At 41.6% G+C, this 13,947-nt stretch overlaps 1 protein-coding gene and 1 long non-coding RNA gene across 3 annotated transcripts; one reads left to right on the top strand and one right to left on the bottom strand.

Moving 5' to 3' along the window:
* Positions 1 to 254: 254 nt before the first annotated feature.
* Positions 255 to 5,789, bottom strand: barx1 (BARX homeobox 1). 2 transcript variants are annotated; one of them, XM_055648171.1, is made up of 4 exons: positions 5,031 to 5,789; positions 3,271 to 3,565; positions 2,607 to 2,691; positions 255 to 2,528 (listed from the first exon to the last, which is right to left on the bottom strand). In XM_055648171.1, the coding sequence occupies exons 1-4, from the start codon at positions 5,170 to 5,172 to the stop codon at positions 2,364 to 2,366; spliced, it is 687 nt and encodes a 228-aa protein (XP_055504146.1). In that variant the 5' UTR covers positions 5,173 to 5,789; the 3' UTR covers positions 255 to 2,363. The 2 variants fall into 2 exon arrangements, with proteins under 2 accessions (XP_055504146.1, XP_055504145.1); XM_055648170.1 differs by having other exon boundaries at positions 4,968 to 5,684.
* Positions 5,790 to 8,424: 2,635 nt separating this feature from the next.
* LOC129704816 (uncharacterized) lies at positions 8,425 to 13,897 on the top strand. Its single transcript, XR_008724780.1, has 3 exons — positions 8,425 to 8,620; positions 9,186 to 10,548; positions 11,106 to 13,897. It is a non-coding gene; the product is annotated as an uncharacterized LOC129704816 (long non-coding RNA).
* Positions 13,898 to 13,947: the final 50 nt, after the last annotated feature.

Here is a 13,947-nt window from a genome sequence, read left to right on the forward strand (position 1 = left end):
CCACATTACATCTCACTCAGTTGGCCTGACCATAAAGATACGGGGTCTAGAATCCACCCATCCATTATTGCATTCTAGTTAATAAACGAGAATCATTCTCCCAGGCTAGATATCCCTGGGTGGATGTGTTAGTCAACGGGGTTTGGGGCGAAACAAGTAAAGAACGTTCAAACTAATTTGTTTACAATGTGATAAGTTTAGTAAACAGTCAAAACACTTTGGGTTAAACATTAAAGAAAACAGGGAGATGTTAAACATTGTGACAAAATGTTTAATTGCTTATATTAATGTGGTTTCGAATTAAGTATGCGTCGACAATAATCCACAAATATACAGTGTATAGATTATTCTTATAACGTATTCATATCTTTACAAAATTCAAAACGTATTTGACATTCTAAAACGTTAATGTTAACAAAAATGCAACATGCCAGATATATTGGTTCTGGGCCAGGTAGCTGCTACCTGCAGAAGTCCCACGTGCTTGTTATTCCAACAGATCACGTATCACTCACTATTCAATGTGTAATGTTTTTGACTGACACAGACTTTCATAGATGTTTAAGTTTTTGTTTAATAATTGACCGGGGCAAAGGTCATGTGGCACTGGACCACTTAAGAGTTAACCATAGACCTGTAACACTGAAGCAACACCGTCGCTTGGTTCAGCCGAAGTTCGATGTTTTCATTATCTCGCTCCGCTTTTGAATTAAACGCTACTCATATTCTTAATGCCAAATGGTTGAGCTGGAATAGTAATGAACTGTCCAATTTTAATCTTTCAATTCTAAACAGAGCTCCTCGTTCTACGTCACTAATAGTTAATCCTACATTTCTTGAGCCTTTAATAGTTTTATAGGTTTTAAATGCATTTACGGGCTCATCAGAAATTTACAAGTGTTTTTACATCTAATCGGTCAGAACAAATAATCATACTTAGCTGGATTTCGAATCGATTCTAATCGGATGAAATTTATTTATCCGGGAGGAAAATCGTTGGACGTGGCAGGATATTAGAAGGGAACAAGGGCCTATACTGAACTCGGTAGCTGGCGACGGTAAGCGGGCATGAACTGCAAACTGAGAGAGGCAGCAACTAACTGAAAATAAAACAGGCTCCATATGAAAGAACGCGTTTTATATGTCAGTTTCGCCTGAAGTTAACCGTGTGTCCTTCCGCCCTTAAATGAGAGGAATGTGGACCGTTTTATATCTGCTTAATATCCACTACGAGCTTGCATAAGACACAATAGTTCTATTCGGTCGAACAACTGCGTAATATGCATCACGTTAAAGGAAGGAATGCGAGGGAAGAAATATAAATATAGCATTGTTTTACCGCATGCACCCTGAGGTTGAAACTTGCATGTAAAGTACCAATCCACCTCTAATTAAAATGATTTATATGTTCTAGTCTAAACGCGCACATAATTTTAAAAAGCATAAAAATAAAATAATAAATACAAGGACAGATAATCTTTTATTGTTTGTATCCATGTATGGGTAGCATAAAGGGAAATATAACTTTAAAACTTACAGGCACATTTAATTAGATATCATCGTTTGAACCCTCTCTTTGGGGAAAGGCGTAAGGCACGTTTCTTGGCTTTAGCCACAGTCGTTGCTGCAAGAAATATTTACAGCTTCTATCTTTCACAAGTGTATGAAATCATTCGGTACTCGGTACAAATACTTCAAATCTGCTGCTGCAGCTGTAGCCCTCCTTCACTGAACCATAACACATTCTACCTACTATCCAATTGGTTTGGTCAAAATATTTATCAAGCTAACTTGACGGAGGGGCACCACAGTAGTGTGTGCTGAGACCGAAAATAAATTGCTTCTCTTTCAACAATACTGTCATTTGTAAGAAATGCCGAAATGCCGCTGGAAAGACTGTTACAAAATGTAAAAACTTACTTTGATTCAGAGTTTTTTAATTTTATGCAGCCGAAACTTTGGTGGGAAAGGCGCCAAAATGCTACACTGTGTATAATGGAAAGGACATTTCCATCATGATCAGCCGCTAAGCAATTTTCAGCTTCTTTCTGGGTAACCAGCCTTATGTAGGGGCTGAAAGCAATTTCATTTTAAAAAAATGTGCTTTCTACAACAGACTTCCGTGTTCATGGAAAATTGATCCAAACTCCAAACTTAATAAAATGTAATAAAGACAAATCTGTTAGTGGACGGTCCGCCAGCTGGTGCTTGGAAAGAGACAAAACGGTTGATTTCAAACGTGGATCTGACATTTACGGGTTGGGTGTAAATTCCGCCTTATGACAAGCGCTGGAACGTCAAGGTCAACGCTGGCAACACCGCCCCGTGTGTGTCAATAGTTCTATTTTGCCCATCCGTGCGCGCTACTCTTCCTGGTTCACTTCGGAAGGCGATGGGGAATTATCCGTCTGTTTCTCGCCTTCTTTAATCTTCTCTTGCTCTGAAAGCTGCTCGCTTGTGGGAATGGAGTTCTTCTTTGGGCGACCTTTAGGCTTTGTCGGGGACTCCAGACCTCCGCCTTGCAATACCTTTCAAGAAGAAATAATATTTATCAACGCGCCACCACCAAAGGTTCTTGTTCAAAATCCATTGGCCGGAATACTTACTATTTTCTTCCACTTCATTCTTCGGTTTTGGTACCAAGTTTTCACCTGAAGTTGACTGAGACCCAGAGATTCTGCTAGGTCTATTCTGCATTTAAAAGTAAGCAAACACATTGGGGAAATCAAAATATAATTTCAAGCATAATTAACCACATTCCTGTCATAATTATTCCGCTGTTTGAAGGCCGTTTAGACGTGTAATTGAAGATTGCGCTTTGCAACTCTGTCCCTCGCTGTCCCACAAATACTCATTCTAAAGCCGCCGAGATTGTAAATGATGTTCACTGCTGTTAGAATTGTCCGCGTGTTCAGATTCAGCGAGCGCGACGCTATATCACCGCGACATCAAATAGACCAAATCAAATATGTGACATTGATTCCACACGTTAGTGAAAATGTTCCATTTACTGATGTGCCAGATTGTGCAATGCTTCTCTTTTTAACTCCTCGACCCGCTGGTGCCGGATGGAGCCAGATTAAAATTATTGTAAGGGGGGGCTTTTTCCAATTTGCTCGCACTAAAAACAACAGGTCTGAATTCAATAAACTATTAGAATGGTGTTAGTTATGATATATTCGAGTAGTGTAAAATGAATTCCTACGACGCTGAGCACCGTAAACTGTGTTTGTGTAGAGTTCTCTACATCTGTAAAGTGTTCGGAGTTACCTGTCTGGCGTTGAGAGATATTTCTGCTTTTCAAATCTTTTCTCGAGGCCCATTAACTGTAGTTCAGTAAAGACAGTTCGGCTCCTCCTGCCCTTTTTCCCCTTGTTTCCTGGGTCTGGACCTTGTTCGAGCTTTGACCGGAGGTGTAGGTCTAGCGGGAGATGGGGGCCTCCGGGACCACCGGCCAGACTCGACCCTCCGGAGATTAACGCCGAACCTAAAGGAGCAGCGAGGCTGCAGGAGATCGGACCCAACGGAAACTTGAAAACTCCAGCATGATCCGATTTCAAGCCAGCTGTAAACATCACGGACACAATATTAAATACGGTTACATTTAACTCAACGACCTTAATTACACATTGCAATTAAAACTGTCTTAACTAAATAAAAAAAATTAAAGTCTGAAGTCTGAAGAAAGGTCTCGGCGCTAAACGTCACCTACTCATTTTCTCCAGAGATGTTGCCTGACCCGCTGTGTTACTCCAGCATATTTGTATTTATCTTCGATCTTATTTAGATATTACAATTAAAACTGCCCTCGTTTACACAACAATAATCTCATCAAATAATTAGGTGAGTGCATGATCTGGGGTTTTTTACACGCAAATCCATCATACATTTTTGCCGTTCCACAAGCATATTGCTGCCAGGGTGATATAGATACATATGTATATATATATATATAAAGAGATACGCATTTTAAATTACATTGCAGACTTCTTTATAAAATGGCTCCGATCTTTTACCATCCTTATAGCACTGTTTAATTTGTCTTTAGTAGCTTAGTTTACGTATAGTAGCGACGTATAGGAACTATCCAGAGCAATGGTACCACACCGTTGCCTTTATACCCAGTAGGAAACAGGAAAGTATACTATTTACCACATCATTCACTGTTATTTTACAGTGAGTAATGGCTTGGCATATGGATTAAAAGAATCGTAGTATTTGCTTATGATATATTCTGTGGATTTGTATTAGTTAAAGCCAGCGTTGATTTTAAAGAATGTTGAAATTCGGTGTAACACGGTCCCTTTTACATGTTGCGTGTGTTACAAAGGATGAGGTTCCACTCGTTTAAATAAATGGTTCGATTATACTGGGGTTTTGGGGTCAGAATACTTGTAAACCATATATTTCCGCCCTGGGATGATACTGTTTATACAGCGCAAATGTGGTTGGGGTCTTAGTTAATATTAAAAGAAAACTAATCAGCGGATATATTTATGTTAGGTTACACATGCCATGTGAAATCTCTGCAGCGTGTGTTGTATAAAGCTAATCTTGCTGTCGGCTTGCAGTATCGGAAAGGTTGCGGCTTTGCCTAGATTTCATCACCTCATTCCCTAGGCCTCTTCCAATTATTTGCCGTATCTACTATTTCATTACATGCTCTGATTCGATTTGTGCTGTTATATAATCCGGATTGATGCGTTGCTTTATTTATTTATCTCTGTGTGCCGTTTAAAGCGTAAAATTGGATGAAGTTTACGGCACTTTCTGCTTCAGAATGGAGATCGTAGCGGCGAAGTGTCCCGTTCTCGTTCTAGTCTGCTCGATCAACGACCGCCGACGGTGGATAATGCCTTAAATTGGTTTTACACATAGAAATATTTCCAAGAAGCCGAGAATTTGCGAGCCGCGTTTTGGTAAAGTTGGTGAAAATAAATAACGGAGACGAGAGAGTTTGCACCTACCGAGATGACCGTGGTAGGGCCGGCTGTTGAGCAGAGCGTGGACACCGAATTTGAGGAGCTCACCTCCGTTCGCGGCTTTGCCTGAGCCCGTGGGTTCGGTCAATATCTCCTCGATCATGAAGCTCCTGTACCGGTGTGACCTGTAATCGTGGATCGGCTCGTGGGGTAAGTAATGAGCCCCCAGCTCCAGGGGATGCTGCATCATCGTGTCCACGCCACAATCCAAGACAAATCGCCAGCAAAACAGGTTGAATGGATCCAGGCGCCGCGATGGCCGATCGCTCTATCTCCCACAAGTCCTCTCAGTGCCCGACACCACAGCGCGTTTTCATTTCCACGCGATAAAGAGTGTCATTCCTGTACATTTTCTCCTAGGATGCAAAGTAAGTTGCCATTGTAACGAGCGTGATCCGTTCTCGGCTTTTGCTGTCGCGACCGGCCGCCCTGTTGCTTATTCGCTTGTGTTGATTTGCAGCTTTTCCCGATTTCTGAGCGGTTCGATGCTGTGGGCAGTGAGCGAGAGTTGGGAGCTTTGCAACATCATTAACTCACGTGATTTCTTCTTTCTCTCTCAATCCCTCGCTCTCTCCCCGCCCTGGGGGGAGCCTCCCAGCTCCTCCAACAGCCTATCGCTGCCTTCCTTGCCATTCATTAACTGAAAAACATCCCGCCCGTAACCGCAGGAGTCCGGATCGTAGCGAATACTGCGCGGATTCCTGCTTCCAAGCTAACACCTCCCAGCTTTTATTAAACAACGTAAATATACCAAAAGTTAGACGCGCGAGAAAAAAAATGAAGACAATAAACACGTTCGATAATTGCAATTGGTTTCATTTGCTGTTTTACTTAAATGCCGTGGCCTATTTGGCGCAGTTTATTGAAAACCAGCACATAATAAAGGTATTTGTTCAATCTACTGACTCAGCGGCCGAGTTCCCACCGTGTGGAGGTTCCACAACGCAAGGCTCTCGTTTATTGACTTTGCCCTGCATCGTTAGCGCTTCTAGCCAGTCGCACGGCCAATGAGGAAGTATGGCACAACAAACAATGAGTTAGGATGTGTGTTTTTTTAATATTAGCCCCCAAATTGAGCCTCCAATGTCACGTGGTCCCCCTCCTAAAATGGGCCTTTTTTCGGATGATGAAAATGGAGGTTTGCAATTGAACACAAAACCACTCGCCTCCACGTTACTCCTGCAACACTCTGCAATCCCCCCAGAAATGGTCACGTTTAGGATAAATTTCTCCCCTTCTCTAATCATTGTGACATTAATTCATCCCGCTGTCCATCCATACCCCCAACCCTGTCTATAATCTCCGCGGTTTTAAGATTGGTTTAAATAAAACGGAAAACAGACATGGTGTGAGATATAGGTTACACAAAAAAGCTGGAGAAACTCAGCGGGTGCAGCAGCATCTATGGAGCGAAGGAAATAGGCTACGTTTCGGGCCGAAACCCTTCTTCAGATGGTGTGAGATATATATCTTTCCCAAAGGAGACGCTGATTTTCTTCTGATTAACAGTGAAATGTAGCGATTGACAACTATTCAATGGATTCGAAGTGCAACGTAGAAACTGCAGACAAAATAGTCTGTGACATACTGGTAGAAACATACATTGTCTCCTCCACTGCCTCTTGGATCAGACACACTATGTCAGCTTACAAATAAACATTTATCCCCTCCCCCCACAAAATACAGTCAAACAATATGTATGTACGTTACGCCAGGCCCGGATTTAGTTCCTGGCAATTACAGCCCGTGACAGTTTTAAACAATGCGAATGAGTTCAATCATTTGCAATCCCTTCGAACATTTTGCTTCACTTCTGTCCATTTTCTGAATGACTGCTCGCAAGTTGCGCCCTGCGTGGCTAAACCTAAACATTCAGGGCGAAATAATTTCATGTCGTATTTTTAAATGTCGAGTTGGGGGGCCGCTTTGTTATGAATTATTGACAATTAGCATTTACGCTGATCATTTTCTCCCAACTAACTAACAAGACAAGTTATAAGGCCACGTCGTAATCATGGAGTTGTAAATGGGCGACAGGCACAACATGCTGGAGTAGCTCAGTGGGCCAGGCAGCATCTCTGGAGAGAAAGAAAAGGTGAAGTTTCGGGTCGAAGCCAGAATAGGGTGTAATAGGGGATTCTACCGCAAGCAAACTTGACTGACTGGGAGTCGGCGATAATGCGCGGCCTATTAGGTCGATTCTACCTGTAAGACGTCCTACAATTAAATAACACAACATCATTTTCACAATTCAGAACATATTCCAATAATTGAAAGCGCGCCTGGGTGGGTATGGTTTAGATTTTGGGGCCGTTAGATTTATTTCCGCGGATGGGGGTTAAATCTTTAAAGTCGTCAGAAAATGCGTTATAAACTTTTTGTACATATTCTTAAATATTTATTTTACTTTTCAGAGATGTTTATTCTAATTGCAGGCTGCTCTCTCTTTTTATTCTCGAATTGATAACGGTGGAGTACTGTTAACTAGGAATAAGCCTGACATTTATTAAGCCTCATGATACGAGCTCTTTCGTGCATCTCAACTTGAATATGCAACGGAAAACATGTCCAAATATGTCCCTTTCTGTGCCAGTTACCAGAGAAGATAAATTATGTTTTGTCCACTTGGTGATAGAGTTCGAAGCAGGCTTTACAAGAAAATACACATTTTAGCTTGAGTTCGCTTAAGACAGATAACCAGATCTATAATAGTTGTTGAAATTATTATTAATGTCAGATTGCAATGCTACGGTAATTTTAATGGCGTAACAACTAGATGTTAAAAGGAGAGCACTAACTCGCGTAATAAAACGTCTTCCCCGCTAAACCAAATGTTTGCGTCTCAGTTCTAAGTCCCCAAACGTTACATAGAATGTCATGTAAATGTCAGAATAATAGATTATGCGCTAGCGTAATTAGGGCACCTGACACGTAGACAAGTTTTGATTAATTTTCTGTTTACCTTTCCTTTGATTAAGCGGATCAAGTTTGTTCCTTTATTCCCGCCATTCACCACGCTAACTTTTTTAGTATCTTCAAACATTAAAACTTCTACATGTCGCCATAGCTGGAATGTTTTTTTTCATTGCTCAGCAGAGTTGCCTATTAAATTTTCGCAGTCTCTCAGTATGATTGTGGGAACGGCCCAGTTTTCCATTCTACATCAAATGCATGCGGTTCATTTTAAATGTATTTTGCTGTCCGAGTCATAAAACGTTATTTCTCGGACCCGCTAATAAAGCTGAGTTAAAATAAGTGGAAAGACTCGCTTGGAAAACCGTTGGTATTTGGTAAGCTTCCTGATGAGTAGAATAAAAACAACTCAAAAAATCGATCCCATTTTAAAGTGGCAGAACGATGAAGAGGAACAGGCAGCATCTCTGGAGAGAAGAAATGAGTGACGTATCGGGTCGAGACCCTTCTTCAGACCCTTCTCCAGTCTGAAGAAGGGTCTCGACCCGAAACGCCATCCATTCCTTCTCTCCAGAGATGCTGCCTGTCCGGCTGAGTTGCACCACGTTCTGTGCCTAAATTCAGTTTAAACCAGCATCTGCAGTTCCTTACTACAGAGAACAATGAAGGGGTTCCAGAACCAGTGCACTAGCTGGAGTCAGATAAAGAGGCACGCGTAATCTTCGGTAAAGAAATCCACGTTTAAATCTCCGATCTGAACTCGCCTCGTTAACATTGATGGCTTTACAATGTTTTGGCTTTAAAGTCCATTTTCCTCTATAAATCGTAACTCTTTGAAAGAACTGGCAAATTACACGCGGACTGCTGATATACTGTGCGTGGAATAAGGTTGTTGCTTTATTGACGTTTTTTTTTTTTTTTTTTCAAACTTATCCATTAATTGGTTGGCATTGTCCACACGCAGTGGGCAATTGGTTTCGAAGTTACATTTGGAAAAAAAATATCTCGTGGCAAGTCATTCCCCACGAGCAAAGTGAAGGTGCCTGAACAGGCATAGGAAGGTTTGACAGATGCTGTATATTAGGGAAATGTGGAAATTAAATGACAGGAAGAAGTGTGTGTGTGAGGAAATATATTTCTGATCGATGATTGCATTCATATAAAACAACACAATGTATTGCTTCTCAAGTTTTCCACAAGTAAATTAAAACACAATTAAACATCAAAATACTGATTAACCCCTCTAATGAAATCTTTCATATTGTTACTTATGCGTTTTTGTTCTTATAGCGATGAAGATGATTTTCCTCCCGATGAATCAGCTGAAGTTTACTAAATCATGGACAACATTTGAGGACAGCCCATTCCATCTCTCCGCCTGAACTATACGCTGTTCACCCCGATGTGATGTAACGCTACATTCTACACACTTGCAACACAATACTCTTCGTCTGTTTGTTGTAGGATGCAACTGCAGATGCTGGTTTAACCCGAAGATAGTACAAAAAGCTGGAGAAACTCAGCGGGTCAGAGAGCACATCTGGAACAAAAATGAATAGGTGTCTGAAGAACGGTCTCGATCCGTAACGTTACATGTTCCTTCTCTCCAGGGATGATGTCTGTCCCGCTGAGTTACAACAACACGTTGTGTCTATCTTCTGTTTATTGTGGCACTATATGCCGCATTGTTTCTCTTTTTGCATTTCCTGATACACTCATGTATGGTATAATTTACTTCGATGCCACGGGAAACAAATATTGCCAATCATTAACTAATTACACCGCGGCGTGAGATATAGAATGTTCCTTGGTTGGTGTATGGTGTTGAATACTAAAATAAAAAAAATAATTTATCATATTATGCATTACTCACATATTCTGTAAATGTTCTCAATACATGGTAAACTCATGCATTGGGTATTATTTGGACTAAGGTTGTTTACGATCTTATGTTAAATTTAAGCTACTCGTATATAAGCCTCATTCGTTAAAATCCTATCATTATGCGCCCATTGTCTCATAATACAATTCTAAAACGGTCCACAACTCCGCCTTTGGGGTGGACAGATACTTGGTGAATCGCTGGAATTTGCAGCGAATGCTAAAAGCAGAGAGTTACATTTTAGAAATATAATAAATGTCGGGAAACGTGCATTTTCTAGATCATGTTAAGTATGAATAACTTATTTAAAAAAAGCAAATTAAAAGTGTCGGTCTTGTTATTTTCAATGTCTATATAATTAATAATAATAGAAGACAATGTTAAAATTATTACGTGTGCTTAATTATTGAATTATTTATAATGTAGATATACAACATTCCGCCATAATTCAATATTACTGCTTGATTGTTTTTTTTAATTTCTACAACATTTTTGTTTACTTTCGCCGACTGTTTCAAAGGAAGATTTTTGATTAAAGCAACTCGGCACCTGCTATAACGCCAGATTTGGACGCCTTCCGTTTCATCCAATCGGCTAATTTCTTCATAAAGCATGACCAAGTTCAAAATAAATTGCTAGAAGCTAGTGCACCAGAAGACCAGCAAGCGAGCCGTACGAGTAACTTAGCAAAGAATGTTGGCATATGGTCTTCAGTTCCGTTCCTGTGAAGCGCGCTGGAATGTTTTAATACATTATATGCGCGATACAAATGTAAGTTGATGCTATTGTCGATAATAACATGGTAGGTATATGATTATGAAAACTGCTAGCGTTCGAAACCGGTTAAAGATTCAAAACTTTTTTTTGGCCAATTCGGCCTTAGTTTTCACAAAAGCAATGAAACCTCCAGTTGGGGTTTTTCATTGTTTATGTGTAAGTGTGTGTAGAGCACTGTTGCCCCCCGCTATTATCTAGACGTGTTCGTTATTTGAAATTGGTTCTGAGTTACTATCCTGGCATTGAGAAAAACTACTGAGAAGGTCACGTGAATTTTAATTGATAGGATAAGCGTGAGTCTTTGTGAAATCGTGCAAACGGCGAATTCCACACCGCTTGTTGAAGAACAGTATTCTGCTTCAAAGCTCTGTGGACAGTTACAAATAATATACTCCAACGGGAAGATATAGTCACCATTTAATACCAACGAGGGATTCTATTTTAACATATTACATTTTATATTCCATGTTCATATTCCATATTAAAATTCGCATTAAAGTTAGCAAAATCGGGAAATAATTAGATAAACATGTCTTTACATTTTTGTGTAGGAAGGAACTGCAGATGCTGGTTTAAACTGTAGATAGACACAAAAGCTCGAGGAACTCAGCGGGACATGCAGCATCTCTGGAGAGAAGGAATGGGTGACGTTTCGGGTCGAGACCCTTCTTCAGTCTGAAGAGTTACTCCAGCTTTTTGTGTCTTAAAGCTATTTGTCTGTATTTCGAGTTTGTAGATGGATGCTACTAATGCCAAAATTAAGACAATACATTTCCTGTTCTACAAAACCAAATGTGTACAGTGTATAGGGTTGACAGTGTAGTAATTCGCTACAATATCGAGCTGCCACACTATGTGGGTGGGTAGTCAATGTGCCCGTGACCGCATGGGCATACCTGCACACATGTGTTTGCAATTGGAAATGACCCGCGCTGGGTAGTTCTACCGTATTGCAGAGAAAACCATGGCTCAAGGGCAACAGCATGGGACAATTAGTCAATGTAACTTCCATTTGCACATTCTAACGGCGCTTGATTTTCCGGAAAGTTGTTAAATATCTCCGAGTGCCACAGTGCACTAAATAACGCAAGCGTATCTGCAGTTTTTGAAAGAAATAGTGCGCAGACACTCCGACAATTATATTTCCCGAATAAATTTCATATCTGCCCACGGTTTAATCACGGCACGGGGAAGATCTTTTTCGGTACAATTGTATTTCTATCCAATCGCAACGTAAATGGTCCCGCTTCATGCTTTACAGGAATGCAGAAACTGTACCAGTCCGTTGTTACCCGTTCAATTTCCCCCAACCCGCTCGATAGAAAGTGTGTAGGAAAGAACTGCAGATGTTGGTTTAAATCGAAGGTAGACACAAAATGTTGGAGTAACTCGGCGGGACAGGCAGCATCTCTGGAGAGAAGGAATGGGAGGCGTTTCAGGTCGAGACCCTTCTCGGTTACTCCAGCATTTTGTGTCTACCGCTCGATATAAATGCACAACTAACTGATGGCGGGATACTCATGCCACATGTGGAGGGAAATATATAAAAGCGGCAAAAGTCTCAACGCATAACAATGACTTGTTTCTTCTTTATCCCACTTTCTCATCCGCTCCCCACACATTAGCGGCAATTTTGCAGAGGCAAATGAACCTACACACAAGCGCGTCTTTGCGATGTGGGAGTAAACTGGAGCACCCGGGGGAAACCCACGCGATCACATGGAGAACGTGCAAACTCCATACAGACAGCACATGAGGTCAGGATCGAACCTGGGTCTCTGGCGCAATGACATTGTCATTGTCATTACCTCGTCAATGCCTAGTAGTTAGTCCCTGCCTCCATATTGTACAGGAGAGCAAGAGCAGCCACTGCCTGGTCGAATGCGCTGGCTATGAGATGTTGGTCCTCAAATAGTGTCATTCAGATTGCCAAAGGCTGTTGCAATCACAGTGAAGGTAATAGTGAAAGCTTCTATGTAAGGCTTCATTGAGGGATGACTCTCGAGAGATGAGGAGAGGTCCACGTCCTACAGAATCTTGTCATGGACATTTACTATGCAATGTAGTCCGCTGTGCTAGACTGGGAGAGGATCTTTGTTTCGCAGACGTAACATTGAAGAAGATGCCTAAGTGTATGTTTTGGTGAATATTGCGACATTGACCTGAAACTCCTCCAAATGTGCACACACGCACGTGTTGCCCGCAGACTGCAGCTTCGTGGCAGAGGTTGTGGTGAGTGGTTTCTGGAGTGGAGATAATGTAGGTTTAAATTACCATTTGGCTTGTGCAATAGCTGTGTTCCAGCAGAACGCTTGTTCGAGGTGAGTTGGTGCAAGAGCGATTGAGAGTGATGATACAGTCTTGTTTGGCATTGAACAATGGTGTAGCTGGTAGATCTGATGCCTCACACAAAGGGTGGTGCGTGTATAGACCGAGCTGCCAAGGGAGGCTGGGACCATCCCAACGTTTAATAAACAGTTAGGTACATGAATGACGGGTTTGGAGGGATACGGGCCAAACGCGGGCAGGTGCATCTAGTGTAGCTGGTGTTGGCTGGTGTAGGCAAGTTGGGCTGAGTGGCCTGTTTCCACGCTGTATCACTCTGTGACTATGACAGCTCTGCAATCGCACGTTCAATACTGACCACTGGTGCTGCCTTTGTGGAGTTTACATGTTTTCCATGTGACTGCGTAGATTTATGAGTACTCCAGTTTTCTCTCGCATCACAAAAACGTGCGGGTTACTTGATAACTTGCTCATTGTAAAGTGCCATGAATGTGTGGATCAGAAGAAATTGCTTGGAATTTGGAGAGAATGAAATGGGTCAGTGCAACTGGTAGAACTGCCACCTCACAATGTCAGTGAGAAAATGAGATGACATAGAAGTCATGTGGACATGTGATCAATGGTCAGATTGGATTCAGTGGGCCAAAGATCTGTTTCCATGCTGTGTCTCTAAACTAAACGGGTGCTTAATGGACTCCACGGATTTGGCTTGTCTACGTGTAGAATATATATAGTGCAACTGTAAAACGGAGAAGAATTTTCAGTGCATTGCCAAATTTGAATATGGTGTTTAGTGGTTGATCATGTTCTCTGCATCTCTCTTGCATCTCTCGTGGAGTTGGTGTGCTGCGAAGATCATGTCCGATGTGTCTCTATATTATTGACACCCACATGCAATTCATGCTTCAGTTTCCCAGGAGAAGGCAGCTTAGGAGAATTCTTATGACGACTTCCCCTATGCCAGGCAGTAATGAGCGCTCTGCTGTCATGCAATTATATTTGCCTCCATTCTCAAAGACGACCACGATCACTGTGTCCCTGACATATCCCTCTCTTCTCAGACATGGGACACGAGGGTGTGAATTTGCGACGTGAAGAGTTCACCTC

This window comes from Leucoraja erinacea, chromosome 16 (genome assembly GCF_028641065.1).
Source record: "Leucoraja erinacea ecotype New England chromosome 16, Leri_hhj_1, whole genome shotgun sequence".
NCBI classification, from domain to species: Eukaryota; Metazoa; Chordata; class Chondrichthyes; order Rajiformes; family Rajidae; genus Leucoraja; species Leucoraja erinaceus.

Excerpts from the sequence above, each read along its gene's own strand:
- barx1 (XM_055648170.1), bottom strand. The coding sequence starts at position 5,172 with ATGATGCAGCATCCCCTGGAGCTGGGGGCTCATTACTTACCCCACGAG. Across the intron at positions 2,692-3,270 it reads TATCTCTCAACGCCAGACAG|AATAGACCTAGCAGAATCTC; the intron begins GTAACTCCGAAC and ends TTTTAAATGCAG. Across the intron at positions 2,529-2,606 it reads GAATGAAGTGGAAGAAAATA|GTATTGCAAGGCGGAGGTCT; the intron begins GTAAGTATTCCG and ends TCTTCTTGAAAG.